Consider the following 23,300-nt stretch of genomic DNA (forward strand, 5'->3'; position numbering starts at 1 on the left):
ATAAAAGACATACGTCATTCTAACTCGTGATAACAAGGAACGTCTGGCCGACACGCTAAAGCTAAAAAAATGTCGCAGTTTCGCCCGAAAGGCGAAGCAGAAATTGCGATAGCAAATTATTAGAGAGCTATTCGGAGTAGGGATAGTAGTTTTAACGGCTGCATAAACTTGGACACATTCGTTTACTAACTGAATTGACAAGCGTGGTGTCAGCGCGCACAAGGAAACATGAATAGATCCCACTCTATGACCGCAGGCAACCACTGTCAAAACGCTGACAGCAAGCGCAGCCACCGCAGCGAGCGAAGGTTCGCGCGGTCTATCCTTTCAACGGAAACTGAGCGGCCGAATGCACAGCGCATACAAAGGTCAGAGCCGTGTGGAGATCGCGTTCAAGATACCGTACGCGCGACAGTCTGCACCGGCGCAAAGTACAAACGCAGTTGTTGGCAGAGCAAAAGCTGCCCCCCCTCCCCCCACGCTGTCTTCCCGCTTTCCTCCTTTCGCGTGGGAGATTTCAGTGGCTAGTTCCCCTTGCGCCCGGTTGCAAGATACGCATTTGGTGCCGCAGCACAGCGTCGCCGCCTTCCCTCCCTCCCTCCTATACCCCCACGTCCTTTCGCGCGACGGAAGTCGTGCTTGCTCTCCGCCGTGCGCTCGCTTTCCGTGATAGCGCCCGTCCCCCGCGCGCTTTCCCCCGCACATACGGCACGCGGCAACGATTTTATCGCCCTTGGGCTTTATACGGAACCTCACGGCGACGGTGCCGCCGACGGCAGAAATCCGCTTGAAGCGTCCACATAATTGCTGTCGCAATAAAAGGGGGAAAATGGCTCTTCGTGTCGACGGACCAAGGACAAATCAAAGCAAGAAAGAGCACTGATAGCCCAATCGTGTGCTTGACTTTCAAGGCTGCACTTTGGCCTCGTCATTTAAGTACGAATTAGGGAACCTTTCATGGTTTGCTCTTCAATTGAAGGCGTCAATGAGGTTATCGCTTCGCTAGTTAAACTGCTTGGAGCACATTTTAATGCTGGCAGTTGAAGAAAAAGTGCCGAAAAAATTCAAGATTTTTCTGGCCCAATTTAAGCGTACATGTACGTTTATTGGTAAATTTGAAACTTAATTATTGGTCAATAAAGTGCAGCTCTTTAATATGGCAGGTTACAAAATTGAAGCTAATTACCGCGCAGAAAATCTATCTGGTACTATTCATGGTGGACCAGCGTTGTACGTAGACGAAAGCATCGCTTACAAGCGGCGCAGTGATATTAAATATACTCCATGGTGTGAATCAGTCTGAATAGAAATCGATAAAAATAGATGAAAATGCCGCAGACTCTTATCGTCGCTGTTCTATATCGATCACCATCAGCGTCTTATGATCACTTTTGCAAAGATCTCAATAATATTCTGCGGCATTTTTTGAACGAGAGGGCAGCTCGGATCATAATGGGTGATTTAAATATTGAATTGCCAGATGTACGAGAGCTCTCCATCTTGCTGCCAATATGTATCATGTTTTACAAGCTATGAATTTTCTTCTCGTGATCACAAACCCACATGAGTCACTGACCAAAGCAGTACAATTATTGATCATGTATTGTCCAATGCTTCACTTTGTACTACACCTTTTGTAATAGACGATAAAAGATAATAGGGAGAGGCCTTCGTCCACTAGTGGACATGAATAGGGTGACGATGATGATCATTACGCATCATTACCCTGTTGTGTTTGTTATCTTCAACTGTTTTAAACGAACGTATAAATGTTTTAATCGAAGTTCTTTAACCGGATGTATTCGTTAATACTATACATGCTATTGATTGGACGCCTGTGCTAGAGTTGCGATGCCCAAATGAGGCTTACGATAGTTTTGTTGAAGTGTACTCCCAGGCAGTAGATACCGCTTCCACATCTTTCTTGTGTGACTTCTAAGCATAACGTTCCTAGAGATCAGTGGATAATTTATAAAAAAGTAGAATATGTATAGAAAACTAAAGAAACAGCCATTTAATGCTTCATTGAGAAATCGGTACACTACGTACTCGTAGACATTGAATGGAACCCTCTATACTGCAAACAAAGGGTACTTTAGTAACCAAATTGCTCACAATGGAAATAATTCCAGGAAGAACTGGTGTATGTTGAATAAATATGTCTGCAGGGGAAAGAAGGCAGTGTTACCCGAAAAGATTATTTATAGTAGCGTTTTATACAATTCACTAGACGATATCAGCGAAGCCTTTAGCAATAGTTTTTTTTTTCTATTTGAAGCCAACGAAACAGAGTACGATTCGTCGCACATACCAAGTTCTGAATCCTCATTTTTTCACTATCCCACAAATGAATAGGTGACCCGTATAAAGAGCAATCGCAGGGAATTGTGGGGCGCGCCGTCTGCTAGCCGCTTCCGGTTCGACGGACGACGCGGCGGCATCGACGGCATGCCCGGCGGAAGTGTTTTTCTACGCGGTTTCAACTGTCAGTCGTGCAAAGCTTTCCGTCTGCTCTTTGTCGACCAGCGATGTACCATTCATGCAGCTGATTTCTAGGTTTCAGTTCACTCTGGGCGCGACAATGACGAGCCAAGAAAGACAAGGATACGCTTTTATTCATAAAGGAACTCTGGTTTTTCTTTCGGCGGCCTTTTTTGTTTCTGCCAGGTTTAGCTGTATACGACATTTGCCGTTGCTTGGACGCACCGTCACTGACTGTTCTGCCTGCGGGTCAGTCAGACAGGTGAAAAAGTTATCGTTATCCGATAATTTATCAAGCGTACAGAAGCATTACTTTTAAAATCGGGTGCTGAGGCGATGGCTACAGCGGTGCATGCTGTTCTGTGGTCGTAGCTAGAAACCGATATCGTCGTTATAACGGCGCAGCTATAGTGCTGAAAATGATAACTTTGCGCGCTGTCAATGGCATTTCTCGGTCGAAACACTAGGTTCATTTGAAGTGGTACGTAGTTAGACGTTCTCGCTTTTTTTTTGTCAACGATGGCCGTATCGCCGTCATATTACGACTGCGCATTATCTCTATCTGTGCTGAAGGAGCTAAGGAGAGCTAGTTGGTTACGAATATTATGCATGTATCTCGCTGTATCCCGCCTAATTTCGCGCTGTAAAACATCGTTTCATAGTACCTCTATATGTGCATGCGAGTACTGACATAGTTCTGGGTGCCTGAGTCAATGTTAGAGAAAGAAAACACTTGGGGAAGCATTCCGTGTCAGCCCTTACACAGCTAATCTCCGCCTGATAAGTGGCACTGTACGTCCATTTTCTTTTTGTTCGCGGATGGTTTCTGCCATATTACAGTTTTGGAAGTGGCAGCCATTCCTCTGATGCTTGTGCACAGCTGACTCAGCAAGGGTTGCAGCAAGGCAGTAGTTACATGCGTTCACCTTTAACGCTTGAATTTGAGCAGCCAACGGCTGAACAGCCGACGATGGTTTTGCAAGGCACCTGCAACTGGGTAATCTTCGAGTGGGACAAAGCCGGACTGCAAGCGCAAGTGGCTCAGTCAGCTAAGGCGTTGGGCTGCTGAGCACGAGCTCGCGGGATCGAATCCCGGCCGCGGGGGCCGCATTTCGATGGAGGCGAAATGCGAAAACGCCCGTGTGCTTGCGTTGTAGTGCATGTTAAAGAACCCCAGGTGGTCAAAATTAATCCGGAGCAGTCCACTACGGCGTGCCTCATAATAAGAACTGGTTTTGGCACGTAAAACCCCAGAAAGAAGAACGGACTGCAAGCGCATCAATGGAATTCAACGGCGAAGTGGTGGCGGCGGCTGTGCTGACTCGAACCGGAAGCAGCTAGCAGACGGCGCATCCCACAATCCCTCGCTTTTTTACGGGCCACCTATTGAGGTGAATAGAATGGAAAAACTTTATTGAGGTCCTTCGGAACGTGCACTAGCACGTAGCGGGCCGCTCCCACGTCGGAACAGAAAGGCCTAGCCTCTCCGCCACGTCGAGGGCCCGTAGGACTGCCCAAATAGAACACTGCACGGGCCGATTTTTTGAGCCCGGGCCCGGCCTGGGCCCGCTTTTACGTTGCGCTGCCCGCCCGAGCCCGACCAAAAGCTTTATGTCAAGACCCGGGCCCGGCCCGGGCCCGAAAATAATCTATGTTACCCGCCCGGCCCGCCACCCCTTTACCTTAGGCCCGAGCCCAGCTCGAAACAGGCCCGAACCCGGCCCGAGACCGAAAAAGACATGTTTTTCGAAGTTGAGACGTGAGAGGATAACTCGCTGCACGTTACATGCATACCACCAGAAAGCCCGGGCCCGGTCTGGGCCCGCGTCAGAAAACCCAAGCCCGCCCCGGGCCCAGGTCAAAAAGCACATGTCGTGCCCGAGACCAGCCCGAGCCCGTGAAAAAACTGTTCTACCCGGCCCGGGCTTCCGTGTAAGCCCGAGCCCGTGCAGTGCTCTACTGCCCATAGTTGTGCTTCAAAATCCGGACTGCGTAGAGCAGCCTCCCACTTGGACGACGTAACGCCTTCGTCACCCCGTAACGCGGGGCAGCGCCAGAGCATGTGTTGTAAGTTGGCAAAGTCTGAGCAAAGCGCGCAAGTGTTTGACGTTTGAATTTCGGGATAGATCCTGTGTAAGAGTGCGGGGCTAGGGTACGCCCCTACCTGCAAGAGTCTGAGTGTAATGCCTGAGGCCTGTTCAATTTACAGTCCGGCGGCGGATACTTACGCCTCCCCACATAAAAGTACTTAGTGAGTTCGTTGTACGAGGTAGGGGGATCCCTGTTGTCCGGAACCTCAGCGCCGCGCCATCCTGTAGCTACACGGTCGACGACTCCTCGCGCAGCTCTGTGGGCCGATTTGTTGAGGTAGGACGGGGCGCCCTCGATCTGTCCCATGTGAGCGGGGAACCAGACGATCGTCTGTTGCTTAATTCCCTTGTCCCGTAGGATCCGCAAGGCTGGTTTCGAGACGGTACCCTTGGCGAATACTCGGACCGCCGATCTCGAGTCGCTAGATATCGTCGTTCTCCCGTCGTCCAGCAGGGCCAACGCTATTGCGGCCTGTTCGGCAACCTCGGCCGCCGTGGTCCGGACCGTCGAGGAGTTTGTGAGTTTCCCTTCTTGATCGACGCTTACTGTAGCGAGCGCCTTTCCGTCGGGATACCGGGCTGCATCGACGAAACAGCAACTCCGGGCACGTGCGCTGTCATCTACCAGGAGGGCTTTAGCCCTAGCCCGTCGTCTGCCCACGTTGTACTCGGGGTGGACATTCCGAGGAATGGGGGCAACGATAATGCGCTCTCTGTTCTCGAGGAATGCTGCAGAAACTGGTCTCGATATCCGTCGAGGGAACTCCAAGCTCTCTCAGGATGTTTCTCCCGGTATTCGTGGTGGACATTCTGGTAAATTGCGCCCTCTCTTGTTACTCTTCCAGCGTGTTGTGCATGCCGAGGTGGAGCAGTCGCTCCGAGCTTGTGCACATGGGAAGCCCGAGGGCTCTCTTGACCGCCTTTCTGATCAACGTGTTCAGCTTGTCCCGTTCCGACCTCAGCCAGTTGTGCATAGCCACGACGTAGGTCAAGTGAAAGCGTGAACCAACCTGACGAGGTTGACCTCGCTCAGTCTTTGCTGGCGGTTGGCAACCTTTTTTATCAAATTGAGGTGACCTCCAATGAAATTATTGTAGCTTTTGTTACTTCTGTATTACGCTACACCGCTTGTGGCATCGATAATATTGCTACGGGAAGAAAATATATGTATTTAGAATATTTACAGTTACAAGGTTGTAGCTCAGTGGGCAGGGTAACGCCATTTACCGACCTCCGAGAGACTTCAACCTCCTATTCACCTCCCAACGTCAATTTGTCCACAGCGGCACAAACTCGTACATGACATAAACCCCCGGCGGCAGAAGGATCGTCTCGATGCTTCTTAGGGTGTCGAATGAGTGTGCGAGTTATGGGGCTTTAGTCCCGAAACGTGCACGATATCAGTTCCTGGTGGGGTAGAAGACTTCGAAGTCACAGGTGATATTTCATATGTGAGGCTGGTGGCTTGGCGAAGAACTCGGTATGACCCGACGTATAGTGGCAGCAGTTTTTCGCAAAGGCCGATGCGACGGGAGGGTAACCAAAGCAGGACAAGGGAACCAGGGCGGACATGAGCGTCCTGACGCCTACTATCGTAACGGTGCTTTAGGACAGTCTGAGACGCCAGAAGACGGTCACGGGCAATGCGAAGTGCTGTGGCCACGCGAACAATGGCGTCGTAAGAATAGAACGGGGCAGTGTCGGCATCAGAAGGGAGCAGCGAGTCAAGAGGCATGAATGGGTCACAGCCATATAGTAGATAGAACGGGGAATAACCAGTAATATTCTGACGCGACGAATTGTATGTAAACGTCACGAAGGGTAAAGTGCAGTCCCAATCCCGGTGATCATCAGACACGTACATGGAGAGCATGTCCGTGAGTGTACGCTTGAGACGCTCGATAAGTCCGTTTGTCTGTGGGTGGTAAGCCGTCGTGAACTTGTGGGACGTTGAGCAAGAGCGAAGAAGGTCGTCGATAACCATAGAAAGAAAACAGCGGCCTCTATTAGTGAGTAGCTGATGTGGGTCACCATGATGTAGGCTCAATACATGGAGGAGAAAATTAGCCACATCAGTTGCGCAGCTTGTAGGGAGGGCTGGCGTTATAGCCTAACGCGTGGTATAGTCTGTCGCAACCGCCACCCACTTGTTGCCCGAGGATGAGGTTTGAAAAGGGCTAAGGAAGTCCAGGCCGATGCGGGAAAATGGCTCACTGGGGATATCTATAGGCTGAAGGCGCCCAGCGGGAGACAATTGATGGAGGATTCGTGCGGCGTTGGCAAAGTTCGCAGGTAGCGACGTAGCTTCAAACAGAGCAATATAGCCCAGGCCAGAAAAATCGTGTGCGCACACGGTTGTACGTACGGGAGACACCCAAATGACCAGCGGTGGTGTCGAGCGCAGATGCTGGGGAACGACGAGAAGCAGTTCAGAACCATGTGTCTTCATATTGCGTTGGTATAAGGTCCCGTCCTGGAGAACAAACATATGAAGGAAAACGACCTCTTGCTCCAAGGTAAGGCGTTCAATGGTGGATCGCGAATATGAGTCACGACGCTGCTCGTCGGCGATGTGTGAGAAGTCGGAGATCTCAAAACGCAAGTATCTGTATCTGTTTCGGAGCCATCGGGTGGGTCGACAGGATAGCGAGAGAGGCAGTCGGCAGTCCTTATGTAGCCGCCCAAATTTGTAGGACACGGAAAATGTGTACTCTTGCAGGCGCAAAGCCCAGAGGCCAAGATGGCCTGTCGGGTCTCTGAGTGAGGATAGCCAACAGAAGGCATGATGATCTGTCACGACGGTGAAATTTCGACCGAATGGGTAAGGCGGAACTTAGCAATGGACCAAAGAAGGGCCAAGCATTCACGTTCCGTTATGGAGTAGTTTCGCTCGGGTGCGGAAAGAAGACGGCTAGCATACGCGATCACGCGATTGGTGTCCCGCTGTCGTTCGGACAAGATAGCGCCAATGCCATGGCCGCTTGCATCCGTGCGAACTTCTGTGTAGGCGTGCCGATCAAAGTGACCCTACACCAGTGGATTGATAAGGCGACTGATAAGCGTTGAAAATGCTGCAGCCTGGTCCGGTCCCCCACGAGAAGTGGTATCCTTTTTGAGGACGTTTGAGAGATGGCGACCGATTTCGACAAAGTACTGGCTAAATCGCCAAAATAGGAACACAGCCCTAGGAAACTGCGGACATCGGAAGAAGGACGCGCAAGTGGAAACTTCCGACGGCACGAACTTTGTGAGGATCAGGCTGTACGCCAGAAGCGTCAACCAAGTACCCAAGTACTCGTATTTGGCGGCGGCCGAAAAGAAATTTCGCTGAATTGAGTTGTAGGCCGGCTCGTCGGAGAAAACGTTTAACTTGCACTCGGTCGCGCAAGGCTTGAAGCACCGAAGCTGGCTGATCGTAGCCCAGCATTTTACGGAAGGGCGCGCGTACTTTTCATCTTATTACTCACGATGATGATAATGTCATTTCGCGCGTCTCGGACTTACGGCCGTCACTGCGCGTTGCTTAGCGCAGCTTGCAACACCTACACCGCGTTCCAATGCCGACAACGCGTTCCAGCAGACCCGCTCCGTGCGTGCGTGTCTCTCTCTCTCTCGGACTTACGGTCGTCACTGCGCGTTGCATAGCGCAGCTTGAAATACCGACACCGTGTTCCAATGCCGACAAGGCGTTCCAGCAGACCCGCTCCGTGAATACGTCTCTCTCTCTTTCGCTCTCATTTGCTTTATCTCTCTCTCGAGCATAGCGCGCAAAACCTCTTTTTCAACTCGCAGAGCATTGTCACGAGCGCGTGTGAACGCGCCAGCTGAAGCCGAAGACGACGACGCTCGAACGCAATCATAATGTTAGCATAGATGCATGTTCTGCAATCGTGGCTGTATAGCCTACAGCCATTCGTGGCTGTATAGCCCACAACAAAAAAAAAGTGGCTGTATAGCCTAGTGCTTACGACGCTCGCCTGAAAACCGTGGGTACGCGGGCTCGAATCCCACTTCGGCAAGAAAGGTTATTTCTTTCTTCACTGCTGATGATGATAATTTCTTGATACGGACCACAAATTACGGCTTGCTTAAACAGCTTCGCTGTTAAAAACATCAAGAATAGCGGAGAGTCGGTGGAGGTGGCTCTCAAACGTCGGTGAAAAAAAAACAATGCCGTCATCAGGTAGCAGAGGTATGTGGTCCATTTGAATCCGCGCAGAAGAGAGTCCATCATGCGCTCGAAGGTAGCAGGAGCATTACACAGTTAGAAAAGCATCACTTTAAATTGGTAGAGACCATCTGGGGTGACGAAGGCGGTCTTTTCGCGATCTCGTTGATCCAGCCAGAGCGCAAATCGATCGACGAAAAGTTACTGGCACCGTGAAAGTCCAGCGCGTCATGAATACGTGGAAGAGGATACACGTCCTTTTCGGTAATCTTATTGAGGTTACGATAATCGATACAAAATATTCAGGCATTGTCCTTTTTAACGAAAACGACAGGTGACGCCCACGGACAGCAGAAATGCTCGATAATACCTCAAGAGAGCATTTTGTCCACCTCCGTTTGAATCAACTGGCGTTCAGCCGCTGACACACTGTATGACTTCCTTTGTATAGGAACAGCGTCACCAGTGTAGATTGGATGGGTGACGACACGGGTTCGACCTAGCGGGCGACTTACGAAATCAAAGATGTCTTCATAGGACATCAGAATGCAGCGAAGGGCGTCGGCGTAAGAAGGTCGTAGGTCAGTAGCTATCATTGTCGTAAAGTTGTCGTAGCTTGCGTGGAGTAGGAGGGTCGGAAGCCTGCAGCAGTGTCGAATCGTGCTTTGGCCGTTAGAGCAGCTACTCCACATTCTTCCAAAGGGGACAGCACAGCGAGGGATACACCCTCAGGAAGCACTTGCAGACACGAACCAAAGTTCAGAAGAGGAAGCCACGCTCGATTGTTGACAACAGTTACAATTGAGCTTGGTAGTGCTATTTGGCGTGCCGAGAGGACGTCGCAAAGTGGGGACACCACGTAAGGACCATCTTGAAGTGGTGGACAAGGCGACATGAGGGCGTAGGTCGCAGCATCACGTTGCAGTCGAAGAAATTCAGTAGAACGAAGTCAGGACTTGTGGTCGTCGGTCGTGTCTGGAAATTAATGGGGCAGCAACCAGCACCCGAAGGGTGCTGGTTGCACAGTCAATAAGTGCTGTTTGGGCAATCAGAAAGTTGACTGCAAGAATCGCTTCGTGGGGACACTCGGCCACTACAGTGAACAGGACTAACACTGGACGGCCGGCAATGGAAACACGGACGGCGCAAATTTCCTTCACGGCTGTTGTACTGCCATTATCTACTCGGACGACAGGTGACTCGGCAGGTGTCAGGACTTTACGGAGACGGCTACGAAGATCTGATCGCATAACCGACACCTGAGCGCCAGTATCGATGAGGGAACGGGTACACCATCAACAAAAATTGCAACAACGTTTGGTCGAGCAGCAGGGGTCAGCAGAGGTTTTGCAGTCCGAGTCGTCAATGCAGCCTCAACTCCGGGGGCTGCATTGGTTAGATTCCCGAGAAGCGGCCCGCGTAGGATGGGAACAAGGGACGTCGAAGAGTAGGCGAACGGGACTGACGGCGTTGCGGTAAGGGCGAGCGGCTAGTGGTGTTTCATCGAGAAAGAAGACCGGCATTGTATGGTTCAGAGAGGGGCGACAAAGGCCGAGAGTCTGGGTCGAAGCGGCGATCAGCATATGGTCGAGGCGAGGAGTACGAGAGGCTACTACGGCAGTGGCGGGACATGTGACCGACCCGGGGAGAGGCGAAGCAAATCGGCCTGTCATCCGGTGTTCGCCACTCAGAGGGGTTCCGATATCGATTCGGGAACGACTGTCGAGGTGCAGCAGAGGCAATGACAGGAGCGGTAGAGGTTGGACGTGGGCGGACGGCAGACTGGATGGCCATGTTTGCAATTTATTGGCGGACAACAGCTTGAAAGCGCGAGATGGTCATGTTGTCGTGCGTATGGGGACGGTGAGAACTTGAAACCATAGTCTCAAGTTCGCGATGGATGACCTGTGTCAAGCTTGGCATTGTTGGCAGATGTGATGCCGGAGAGTCGCTACCGGAGGAAGTGGCAGCCGTATTCGAAAGTCGGTCGAAGCGTTGTACGATGTTTATGCTCTTTGCTTGCTCAAAATTCCGGCATTAATTATGGACTCAACCGTTCCTGCAAAGCAGGAGGTTGAACGCATCCTCCGCGATGCCCTTCAAGATGTGTCCAACCCTACTGGCCTCCAGCATGTCCGCGTCCGCTTTACGGCAGCGAGCCAGAACGTCTTGAATATACGGGACGTACGATCCAGCTTGTAATGTTGGCTTCTTGCGTCTGGAAACATACCTTCACCGTTCCTCCCAAGTAAAAGATCACGTTGGCCAGCAAAAGTGTGGCATCACACTTGTGCTTAGCGACGCGCTCCTACGACGTCAGCCAGTCTTCGACGTCGACCTTGCCATAGTCGAATAAGATTCCGGGTGACGTACCTGGGTTAGCACTACTTCCGCTGGTGTCTGAGCGGCGGGGGCAGCGTTAGTAGCCATAACAGCGGAACCGATGTGACGCCCGCTGCGAAGATCCAGGTCCGGCGTGTGGTGAGGTTACTCCGCACGTCCACCAAAATGTGACGGGGAGAAAATATATGTATTTACAATATATACAGATGCAAGGTTGTAGATCAGTGGCCAGGGTAACATCATCTACGGATGATGATGATAATAATAATTTTCTGTACAAATGGCACATACCCACCGTGGAGGATCGGCCAAGAATTGGACGGTTTGGAGAAAATGGATTAAAAAATTTTTGAAAAAGAAAGAAAGAAACAAATGAAGATGAATTCTGTTTGTTGTTCTAATTAATTATTATAATTGACTGTTTTAGGAAGGCAGTCGATTCGAATGAATGATAAAGTGTTGCATTGCAGTTCAAACATTCTGGTGGCTTTACCCCTATGTACCGATGGGTATGGTATGGTATGGTATGCCTTATCTGATAGCGCATACCCATTGCGGGGGATTGGCCAAGATTTGGATGGAATTAGGCAATCTTTTTAACACTAAAATCGGTAAAGCTAACTTGACAAAATGAACAAAAATAAAATGTTTAAGAATTCAAGAAAATCTATTTGAAGCACTTATAAATTCCTCCACGGCTGAGCAAATATCCCTGTGGCACTTTCCAAGGGAGGAGGCTCCTAAAGAAAGGATATTTAGAATATATTCGCTTAAACCAAGCTGTGTAAATTTTGATTCTAGAATATTTTTCCTCAAAGAAGAAAAACGGCGGCAGAATATGAAATAATCTATTGTTTCATCTTCTCCACAGAATGGGCACAGAGGGGAGGGCACCAGACCAGTCCTGTAACGATAGAAGTTTAATATTGGTACCCGACACCGTAATCGGGTAAAGATGACTTCAGTTTTTCTGGTGTAAAAGGAATTTTTGGGACAAGGGAATAAGAGGTGTCGACATTCTGAGAAATAAGCTACAGCTGGGTTCAAAAAGTCTTGAATAATTGAATATCTCCTGAATCTAGCCGTTAGGTAAGCTATTGTAGGAAGTAATCGTAATACAGGGCCACTGGGGGCCGCTCCCGCGAGTCTGTCAGCCATTTCGTTCATGACTAATCCTTTATGTCCAGGCACCCAAAGCAATCTAATTAAATTTATGTGGGCAGGCACTAGAAAATGAAATGTACGTAAAAGGTTAGTGACACTATTTGCTGTGAGCGAGGAAGATAAAGATAAAGAATCTGTTATTATCACTACCGCTGATATTGATGAATTTAGTTTCCGTAGGGCTAGAACTACAGCTAGAAATTCAGCCAGAAATACGAAAAAGAAGTCCGGAATCCTGATTGCAAATGACCAATCTAGAGCAGGAGAGAAAATGCCAATTCCAGATTTTTCTTGACACTCTGAGGCGTCTGTCGCAATGACCGTATTTATAGATTAACTTAATAAATGGTCTTGTAATAGGCCGTTTAATATATTAAAGAAAGGAGTTTTGCGTTGTTTGGGTAGATGTCATCATATATGATTTGTAGGTTCTCTCGCACATCACAATAGGCGGCACCTCCCAGATACGTACATTTAAGGGATTGAAAATTGTTTGTACGAAGACCACCTGGGGTATATGAAAACGAGGCCAGTGTACTCCGAAGAATAGTGCAGGCTGGGAAATGAATATGTATTCTAATCTTGTAATAGAGGATTCATACAATTTTAAGACTGTTTGCACCGTCAGTAAACAAAATCTACACAATTTTGAGGGCAACCTGACTTCTTCTGTATACTAGTCTATGTACTAATTTATTTTTCAATAAAAAATGAATTGAATTGAATTGGTGTAGTATGCTATTGGCAACACATTTCGTCAATCCACAACACAGTCGTAGGGCTTCCCGCTCAAGCAGAACAAGGGGACGTAATTTATAAGCTGGCGCACCAGAAAATAATACACATCCAAATTCTAAAATGGGCCGCACATACATTTTATATATCATTAAAAGTGGATCTCTCCGCATTCCGGACCGACTGTTACGACAGCTTACGAAGCATACCAACGGCTATCACTCCTTTTTTTAACTATATGGTCAATATGGACGAGCCAGCTGAGGGAACCGTCATATACTACACCTAAATATTTCACGGACTCCATTTGAGGTATAATCTCAAGGCGATAGGATAGCGATATGTTAACGGAATTGTTAAGAGGGAAAACCAATATCGAGCATTTTCTAACGTTAAGTGAAAGGCGAATTTTGTTTAACCAGGTTTCTATGGCATAGAGGTAGTTTCTGTAGTCGATAATAGAGCGAGTGGATATCACTGTCTGATGCGAAGAAGGCAATGTCATCTGCGTATGTTTGTAAATCTTGATGAAGAGGAATGGAACACATAAGAATGTTAAAAAGTAATGGTGAAGTGACAGCTCCTTGAGGAACACCACGTGATTGATTATAAATACTCGAGGAAAAGCCTCTTAGAGAGCAGTAAAATGTTCTTCCATTTAAAAATTCATCAATCCAGTTTGAAAAATAATTTTTAATCTCTAGATTTCGCGATATATCTAATACGATTAAGTGTTCTACGCTGTCGTATGCTTTGGAAATGTCTAATGTCACGAGAGCACCTATTTGCCTCTGTCGCCGTGCTAATTTATTATACTTCTAAGTCCACGTGAGCATGCCAAATGGAAAATGATGGTCGGAATCCAATTTGGCAGGGGCTAAGCAAGTCATTGTTCTGTATAAATTTAATCATACGGGCATATAGAATTCTTTCAATTAATTTAACCAAACTTGAAGTTAGGGCAATTTCCTTCTGCCTTTTCCACAGCGGCCTCTATAGTTGCAGTAAGTGATAGGTCCGTGGTAAGATTTTGTCTGCCTCTAATCCCCGCACAGCCAGATGCCTTTTCTTTCACAATGTTTATTGCCTCCATCCTAGAGCAGCGTCGTCGGTCGATTATTTCAATCACCTGTAATTCTTGAGCCCTATGAGAACAGTTAGAATAATCGGCTGGATGATTTCCATCAGAGAGATAGCATCGCTCTTCTTGGGCACTACAATCACTTTGAGCGTGCTCTTCCCCACATGCGCAACAACGTTGTCTAGACTTACACCCTGCCATACTATGGCCGTACCGCCCGCAATTACGGCATTGAAGCGGACGCGATGCCAGGGGTTCAACTCTGAACACAAAGGGCCACACCTTTAGTTCTGATGGGCAGGAAGTTCCAGCAAAAGTTGCAATCACCGATTCTGTTGGGACCCGCTTATTGTCTACCATTCGATTGCATCGGTAAATAGCAATTACTCCAGTCCCAGACAACCTCTCTGGTGTTTTAGCAGGAGGAAAATCAGCATCGACACCTCGGACTATTCCCTTAGTGCAGGCGAGGTGAGCAGGTATGTAGGCACTCACCGGTAATGGCGCGAAAGATGAACACTTAAGCAAATCCGCTACACAGATCTGGTCTGGCGATCGACACACGATACCTCCGCGGCCGAACTGCCTCACTTCCGTGATGGTCCGGTATGAAGATTTAGCAGCCTGCAGAGCTTTCTGGATCGCCTGGGGGTTGGTCAGACGTATAGAGTCTCCATTTGAAGGAACCAGAGCCACCGGGATGCTGCTCACACCCCTGCGGATGAACAAATCTAGAGGTAATTTATCCGTTGGAGTAGAGGCCATGCAAGGGGAAAAACCCGCGCCGGGGGAGTTCTTGGACATTAGCCTAGGATGAAGCTGATGTTAGAGCAAGTGATAGGTCAATAAATAAGATTAGTAAAACCTAATATCACCCAAAACCATGCCAAGAGACAGGAGCCGCAGCGAACGCTTCCGAACGGAAGCGGAGTGCCCAGATTCGGCTCACCCAGGCTCATTGCCAACCCTTGCACAGCTTTGGCAACTGCCTTTTCCACAGTGGCCTCTATAGTTGCAGTAAGTGATAGGTCCGTGGTAAGATTTTGTCTGCCTATAATCCCCGCATAGCCCTTTCATTGACACTGTTTATTGGCAACACTATGTACCGATCTCCGAGACACTTCAACCTCCTCTTCGCCTGCCAACGACATTGTGTCCACAGCGGCACGAAGTACGTCACAATATATAAGCTTACTCCGCTAAACTTGTTAACGACATTATTTCATTAGTGCTAACTCATATAATAAACACCATATTTACAATGGGCGTGTTCCCCTCTAAGATGAAAAGTGCTAATGTATCACCATTGTACGAATCAAAGGAAAAAGAGGATAGAAAATTATAGACCTATGTCGTTGCTTCCATTTTTCCGTAACATCCCCCAAAAAATAGTCTGCACTCACCTAACGAGTTACTTATCGAAATACAAAATTCTTTCTCCTCATCAGTTTGACTCCAGAAAAAATTGCTCGACAAAAACAGCAATTTCAACGTTTGTTCACATCATTAGGAAATATATCGATTCCTGTTTAATATTAGCAGGACTTTTTATTGACTTCGCAAGGGCGTTTGACTCTCTAAATCATGATATCCTTAAACGCAAACTTGGTCGATATAGAATTAATGGGAAACCTCTAGCGCTTATCAGCAGCTGTTTAAAAGGTACAACACAAATTGTTCATGTCGTTAAGTCACAATCATCGGTTAAATCAAATAATATCGGGGTGATACAAGGTTCCAATCTTGGACCATTAGTTTTTCTTTTGTTTGTTATTGATCTGCCTACGCAGATAGTCAATGCCACTGCGATACTTCTACTCAGATGACACTAACCTACAATTATCAGATCCTAACGAAAACTCTTTAATTAGCAAAGTTAATGCTGAACTCCAGAATCTTCATCGCTGGTGCACAACTAACGCCGTCACACTTAATCCTACGACGAAGATTGTCTTCATTCTTTTTCCCTCCGAAAGGCGGCAAAACTTAGCGCATAATGACGTCATGTCCCTACAACTGTTTAATAAAGCATACCAACAACACAAAATTTCTGGGAATAGTTATAGACTCTCACCTAAAATTTCATTTACATTCACGCAACGTTGTTCAGAAAGCCTCAGAAAGACTGCATGTTCTTTGCAAATGTCAACACTTTTTTCCAACTGAAATGCTAATTAGTATTTCTTATGCGTTTATTCATTCACTCATAAACTACTGCAATGCTATATGGAGTTGCACGTACAAATATCACCTTAAATCCCTTTAAATTATGCAGAAAAGAGCTCTTCGCGTAATAACGATTACTAATATCAATATCAGAGGTGACAATTTGTTTACATACTTTAATGTATTAAGTGTATACAATGTAGTTACTTATAATATTGCTTCTATAATATACAGGATATTTAATGGTAATCTCAACTTAATGTCAGTGTCTCTTCTTCAGTCACCTCTAGCAGACGAGTGTACTTCACGCCATCGACTATTGCTACCTAAAATTAGTACTAATTACAGTCGCCATACTTTGGAATTCGGAGGAACTATAATTTGGAATAGCCTTTCTACAAGTGTAAATGTAGCCCCGTCTCTTCACTCTTTCCTGGCACATATAAAGAAGTCACTCGATAAAAAAATCATTCATCCTATAATAATTTGCAGCTAATTTTCATACAACGCTTGACTGATTTCCAACCTATACATATATAAGGAACTTCTGTATTGATTTCATCAACTTGTCGCATCCCTTATGCTTATATTGTTCGATAACAGTGCCCATTTAGTGTTATGCAGTATTTTATGTTTATGTCTGTCCGTACTTGTGATTTTATTAATAATCTAGAAATATCCTTGTTATCAATTGTTGCCGTTTAATGTGTTTCTTCATGGTACAAATATGGTTCGGGACCCTTTAACAATATTGTAGGTTCCAGAAAAATGTAATGTACCCTAAATACAATGTACCCCAAAAAGACTACAAGCAACTTCAAACTTCAGACATCAGTCAGTGGCTGCTTCAGGAGTTTAGGAAGTAACAAAGCGTGAGACAGGCCCGTCACGACTTCTCTCCTTCGAGCGCTGTCGTGGTGCAAACCACGAAATTTTCACGGTTGTTGACATTGCATGCAACCAAGAAGCATGTCAGAGGTATTGCGCTTTTACTGAAGATCTTTCATGCAACCGGCTCGCCGCACGAAAAACACAGCGTACACTCTTTCCACATGTCGCGAGGCCTAGTCGGAAGCGGCCGCTTGACATGATATAAAAGCTCGCTGCGGCGGACAAGCTCCCAGTGCAAAACACCGACCACGTCTCCGTTACTCAGACCCTATCTCAGTTAACAATTGGAAGAAACAGACGTCGCAAAGGCACCGGGGAAAAATTGCAATGTACTCGAAGGTAAAATTATCGTACAGTATGTTTCCGTCGGACGTCCTAATGGTTGTTTCCTTCCACGCAAGTCCCATAACTGATAACGTGCGGCGCATAAGAATTGGGGTGCAGAATTGGTTTAATGTAAAAACTGTTGCATATTATTCTATAGACTTTCAGACATCGCTATGAAAACGGCGTACTGAAATTTTATCCAAATATAGTGCCCCGTTGCCAGAGATAACTTCACGTTATTTGCTTTTTCAATGCGGAAGATCTTATCATGCCTGGTCTGCACGTTTTCAGAATGGTTTCCCTGAACGTTATGGGCATCTAAAGCTGAACACTTATTTTTAGATGCAGTTTGCGCAGGACTACATGCCAGGAGTAATTTTGTCTCAGTGGTCTTTCAACATTTGTGTTTTCATTGCTATCATTACGTGTTTCTGAGGTGGTTTTATTCCTTACCACGGAGATATTTGAGGGTTTTGCTAGATTTAGCGCCTAGGGCCGCTATCTAGAAAAATTGTCACCGGTGCTATTTTTTCTTCTCTGCAGGTGAAACTGCTCGTGCTTTGCTTTGTCGCAAAGGCGCGCGCGCTGCATCACCACCAGTCCGCACCTGGATACCAGGGTCCCGGCTACAGTGGTTACGGTGGCTATAACGCTCCTGCAGCAGGCACACCTTACCAAGGCTACGCTGATTACTCATCCGTAAGTAATCATTGCGCTGTAATTTTGCGGAATTCAGCTTTCTTTGTTGTTGTAACCATAAAATTAAGCGCTCGCTCAATACTTTTCAGCACTACTGTCTTTCCTGAAGAAGTTGAGAAAGTAGCTGTTGTACTCTTAGCACTACCCATCGCCCAGTGTGGCGAGGAGAAAGTAAAGTTACTACATCATAGGCAAACATTTTCTGGGCAACTACGGCGGTGACCTTGATGAGGTTTGTTGCACTTAAACAAAAAAAGTAATAATCTAGTGACTGTAGGAAGCATTCTTTTTTCTTTATTTCGTTTGAAAGCTTCGTCAATAAAACCTTGCCAATTTTCGAGAATTCTTGTGAACCATTTCAAACACTAAATCAAAGTTGTGCTTTCTAGAGTCACTAGAATTTAACTTTCTCAAATGGAACAAGCTTGATTCAAATCAGTCACACGCGGATGTCTCATAAAAACATTTCTGTGTTTTACTTACATTTGAATAGGCGGAGTCGGAGTGGGCCCCGAGTTAAAGCTTCCTCTTAAGTATGGACGTTTAGTAAATCTGGAGTGATGCCATGGGCAGTGGCAATGAATCGTAGACGGAAACTTATAACACTCCCACGTCAGCAGTAGCGCTCAACGTTCAGCGAGATAGCTTTAAAGCAAAGAAGCTATATCAGAAGTCGTCGACATTGTGTACCTAATATATATACCTTGCTAAATTGACATGAGACTAAAGAAATACCAGTTTTATATTTATGGCCATTTTATTTCTCTTACCTCACCGAAGGCCAGAGAGTTAAGCGGAAATCTATACGAAATGTTTTTTAGTGTCGCTGTGATGCCAAGAGAACTACAGAATGCATATGTGACGTTCACAGTACTCAAAACCGCAAATCGCGTTGTGCTGCAGCCAACTTGGAAATACGATATTCAGTTAGGCGCATTATCCCGTGAACCCACTCCACTAACTGTGTGACCTTCGTAACACTTAGGTTGTAGATTTCTTCACTCGCTAGTGTTCTGCGTTGATAATTGGTCAATATTATTATATTACGCTGTATTGAAATGAACTTACTTTGACATGCGCATCATACAAGCCCGTTAAGCTCCGCCTATACTAAGCTGTAACATTAGGGCAGGTGTTGCGATATTCTCTCTATTCTCTTTTTCCATGCAGCCACCGCAGCCGTACAGCTTTGGCTACGACACGACTGACGAGTTCGGCAACCGGCAGTTCCGCAGCGAACAAAGTGACGCAAATAACGCAAAGACTGGCTCGTACGGTTACACGGACGTCAACGGTCTCTACCGGCGCGTCAGCTACGTCGCCGATGCCAATGGCTTCCGCGCCACTGTAGACACCAACGAACCGGGCACCGCGCCGCGAGCCAGCGCCGACGTTGTGTTCAACGCCGCGCCCGTTGTGCCGCCCGTTCCTGCTGGGACAGCAACACCTGCTTCGTACGGCGCCAGGGCAGCCCCTGGTTACAACAACGCATTGAGCGGATATGGTGGATACGGATACGACCCTTATGGCCGCGGTGCTGGAGTTGGCTATGGTGGCTACGGACGCTTGGGCTCCGGCCCTAGTGGAGCTGCTGTGGGTGGTTATTTCAACGATGGACGCACTCCTTCCGGCTACGGTGTCGCTGGCTATGCGGCGGGCCAGTATGGTCCAGCTGGCTACGGCAGATTAGCCGCTGGTCACCATGGCTTCCGCCGTCGTAGATAAAAGGCGCGTCCGATGTATGTGAAGTTTTCAATGGAAAAAGGGCGCTGCAGACCAAGAGCCCATCGCGTGAGCATTCGTACATCAAATTTGCCCTGTCGTTGACTGAGATAAATGGTGCATATGAATAAAATGACTTGGCTATTTTTCGTTGTGTGAGATCTTGTGGAATTTCCGCGAAGCGTATGACGACACTGCTGATATGTTTAGGGGAAAGGTGGGCTGCATAGAGGCTGCTATATGCAGGCCTGCAGTGTCTAATAGAGGCCATATATTCTTTGGAAAACGTAGCGGTCTTGCATTTCAGTATAGCGAGTAGTGCACGAGTTTGCTGTCCAGCTTATATTTGCTGTTTCAGCGGTCATTCCATTAAGAAAGTCCATAGAAAAATTCAAGCAGCAGCGCTCTTGGCACTGTGCCAACCTTGGTTCGCCTGCCTGCGTTTGTGGCATGCCAGGAACGCTGCCGACGCGTCTAGCGCTAGTCACGCGAAATGTCGCGAAAGGGAAGGTACCTCCGAAAATGATCGCGCGATAATGCCTTCCTACATGCGTCGTTAAGTTAAACCAAGTTAAGACCTAGCAGCAACTAAGTTCTTAATTAGCAGCAGCAGCAGCCAGTAAGCTTCGCTCTGCCTAAGCTTTGCGCGACCGAGTGCAAACTTGCCTGATTTTTTTCTATTGCCGGACGTGACCACCGCAGAGTGAGCCCTTAACAGCTTCGCTGTAAAAGTAATATTTATACAAGGTTTTCAATTGCTTCCATGCGTTGTCCTAGTCGTTCCATCTGCGTATTGAGCATTTCGAATTGTTTCTTCATTAAGTCTGCTAGACTCGAGATTGGTTCGTCCTTAGTCTGGTGCTGTTCTTCCGCCTTCCGCTTATGCGGCGGGGCCGGTGCCGGTGCCGGCGCTGGTGCCGGTGCCGGTGCCGGAGCGCTTACCTGCATAGGTGTGGGGTTAGTCGTGACTGCCCTACCGCTGACGGATGGAGTACGGCTCCGATCTCGTGTCTTTTCTGCTTCTAGCTGTGCTATTTTAGCTCGAAGGCCTCTATTCTCCTGTAGTACCTGAGCTAACGTTGCCTGAATTTGAGCTAATTGTTGCTCTAGGGTGGATCTGCCACAATCCAGTTGTTGTTGGGCGGGCGGAGAGACCCTGTCTGCCCAGCTCACCTTGCTTTGGTCTTGCTGCTGCGGGCCAGGTCCCTGCTGCTGCCGCTGCCGTGGTGTTGCCGCTGCCGACCCGGAACGAGTCCTTGACCTGGACGGCGTCCGGGATCTCGATCGCCTACCGCCGTCACCGCCGCCCTGGGGCAGCCTCGGGTAGGAGCGGGAGCGGCTCCTGCTGCTGCCGCCGCCTCTGCCGTTTCCGCCGGCGTCAGTGCTGTTGGGGTTCGGCCGCTCTCTAGAGCGGCTCGTCCGGTCTTCGGCGCTGAGTCTCTGCTGCTCTTGCCGGGTTCTCTCCCAATGTCGTTTCTTTAGTAGATAGGGAGTCCTGAAGATTTCCGTGCACTTCTTGTCTCCCGTGATGTGTTGCTTGCCGCATAATCTGCAGCTTGGTGTACATTGGTGTTCTTCCGTTGGGTTCGGTATGCCACATCCGCGGCATTTCTTGTTGTTTGGATTGGGGCACACGTCCAACCTGTGGCCGATGCGCCCGCACTGTTCGCACACTTCGTGTTTCTTCTTGTGTAGTAGGCAGCGGTATTCAGCGCCACGGTAGTACACGTAGTGGGGGACGTGTGTCCCTTCGAATACTATAACGATTGAGTTTGTGCGGCCCATTCTTCTCGCGTGTAGTATCGTAGGGTTTCGGTCGGTGACCAGGCTCTTCTCGATGACTTCTTGGCTTTCATTCTCGGGTACTCCGTGGATAACCCCTTTCGAAGTATCCTCCGGCGCCGTTATGTACGCTGCTGCGGCATAGGTCTGGTTTCCAATCCGTATTTCTTCAAGTTTGCTGTACTTGATGGCGTTGTCTTTGACTGGGGTGCTCATCGTTAGTGTATTCTGTCGTGCGTTGATTCTAAGCGTATCGTCTCTCGCTGCTTCATGAGTCAAGTCGGCCCCAAGGAGCACGCCGTCCCTTACGACAACGGTGTGGAGTCGCGCCGCATCGAAGCCGCCACGCGGGCGGATGACGATCTTAAAGTCATCGTGCGGCAGTTTCGGTTGCTTCGGCGCCGTCGGTGGTTGGCGTATGCGCACATCGCTCTTGTATTGCGCCGTGATGGCCGGTTTTTTTTACTTGTCTCTCGCCTTGTTCATTGTTGAGTTTCCCGCTCCTGTGCCTCTTCTCGTGAGCCGCTATCCAGCCTGGATCTTGCATTACTTCGGGGGTGATGTCCTCGCCCTCCACCTCTATGACATCCATATCGAGCTGCGGTTGGAGTGCTGGGGTGTCACCTCGCCGGGGCTAACCTCGACGCTCGCCGGGGCCGGCGGGGTCAGAGGTCGTACTAAGCCAAAACAGGCATAGGCGTGGACGTCGCACAAAACGTTGAAAAAAGTGATCCACTTGCCAAATTTTGGCCCCACGTGGTCCTGGGATGTTTCGATGTTCGTTGTCGTAGAAGTTTCACTCGTTCCTTGCGAATTTCCGTTAATTTCATGAAAATTCTGCGGAGCGCACTCAGGGTTCCACACAAGAGCCACTTCGTCGTCGTCTTCCTCTCAAAAAAACAGAATGAAAACAGAATGAAAACAGAATGGGAAGATTCGAAATCCGAACTACAGCATTAGAGAACACCCTGGCAGAAAATCGGCCCGCACCGGTGGGGCCTATAAAGAATGTGAAACCATACCAGAGACCCACCGTAGCGGACAGCAGTATGGCCACCGGGGGGGCCATCAATTAGCAACATGGCCCCGAATAAAAATAGCACTGAATATCTGATCTGGCAATGGAACTGCCGAGGGTTTCGCCGGAAACGGGGAAACCTGCAGCAGTTCCTCTCAGGAAAAGAAACCCCAGATGTCATAGCCCTGCAAGAAACTATGGGACCGGCAAAATTATCAGGGTACAAATCCTACGGAGCCTCTGGCGAGAAAGCACTCGTTGTAACCCTAGTCAAAAGAAACTTAGCAGTGATGCAACACGAAACCGCGGTATCAAACGTAGAGCACGTCCTCTTAGAAATAATACCGGCATGCAAGAACGACGCCAGCCTCTTTGTCCTAAACGTCTATAGCTCTCCAAGACACACAAGTAGGTTCGGGCCCCTGTTCCGAAAAACCCTTGACATAGCAAAGCGAAACACAGTAGTAGTAACAGGGGATTTTAACGCGCCGCACCCCGCGTGGGGCTATCGCAGAGGAACCGTCAAAGGACGGAATCTCTGGATAGACGTACAGCAGGAGGGGCTCACACTTATTACGGATCCTCAACAACCCACGCGCACGGGTAACAGCGTAAGCGTGGACACCACACCTG

The 23,300-nt window shown here is 48.2% G+C and overlaps 1 protein-coding gene across 1 annotated transcript in view; it reads left to right on the top strand.

The window, feature by feature from the left end:
• Nucleotides 1-19,870, top strand: part of LOC119440066 (prisilkin-39) — a 37,551-nt gene extending 17,681 nt beyond the window's left edge. The window contains exons 2-3 of the mRNA XM_037705009.1: nt 17,990-18,145; nt 19,316-19,870. Of these exons, the coding sequence (XP_037560937.1) occupies nt 17,990-18,145; nt 19,316-19,870 (711 nt within the window). The remainder of the gene's footprint in view (nt 1-17,989; nt 18,146-19,315) is intronic.
• The last annotated feature ends 3,430 nt before the right edge of the window (nt 19,871-23,300 follow it).

This window comes from Dermacentor silvarum, chromosome 2 (assembly GCF_013339745.2).
Source record: "Dermacentor silvarum isolate Dsil-2018 chromosome 2, BIME_Dsil_1.4, whole genome shotgun sequence".
Lineage (NCBI taxonomy): Eukaryota > Metazoa > Arthropoda > Arachnida > Ixodida > Ixodidae > Dermacentor > Dermacentor silvarum.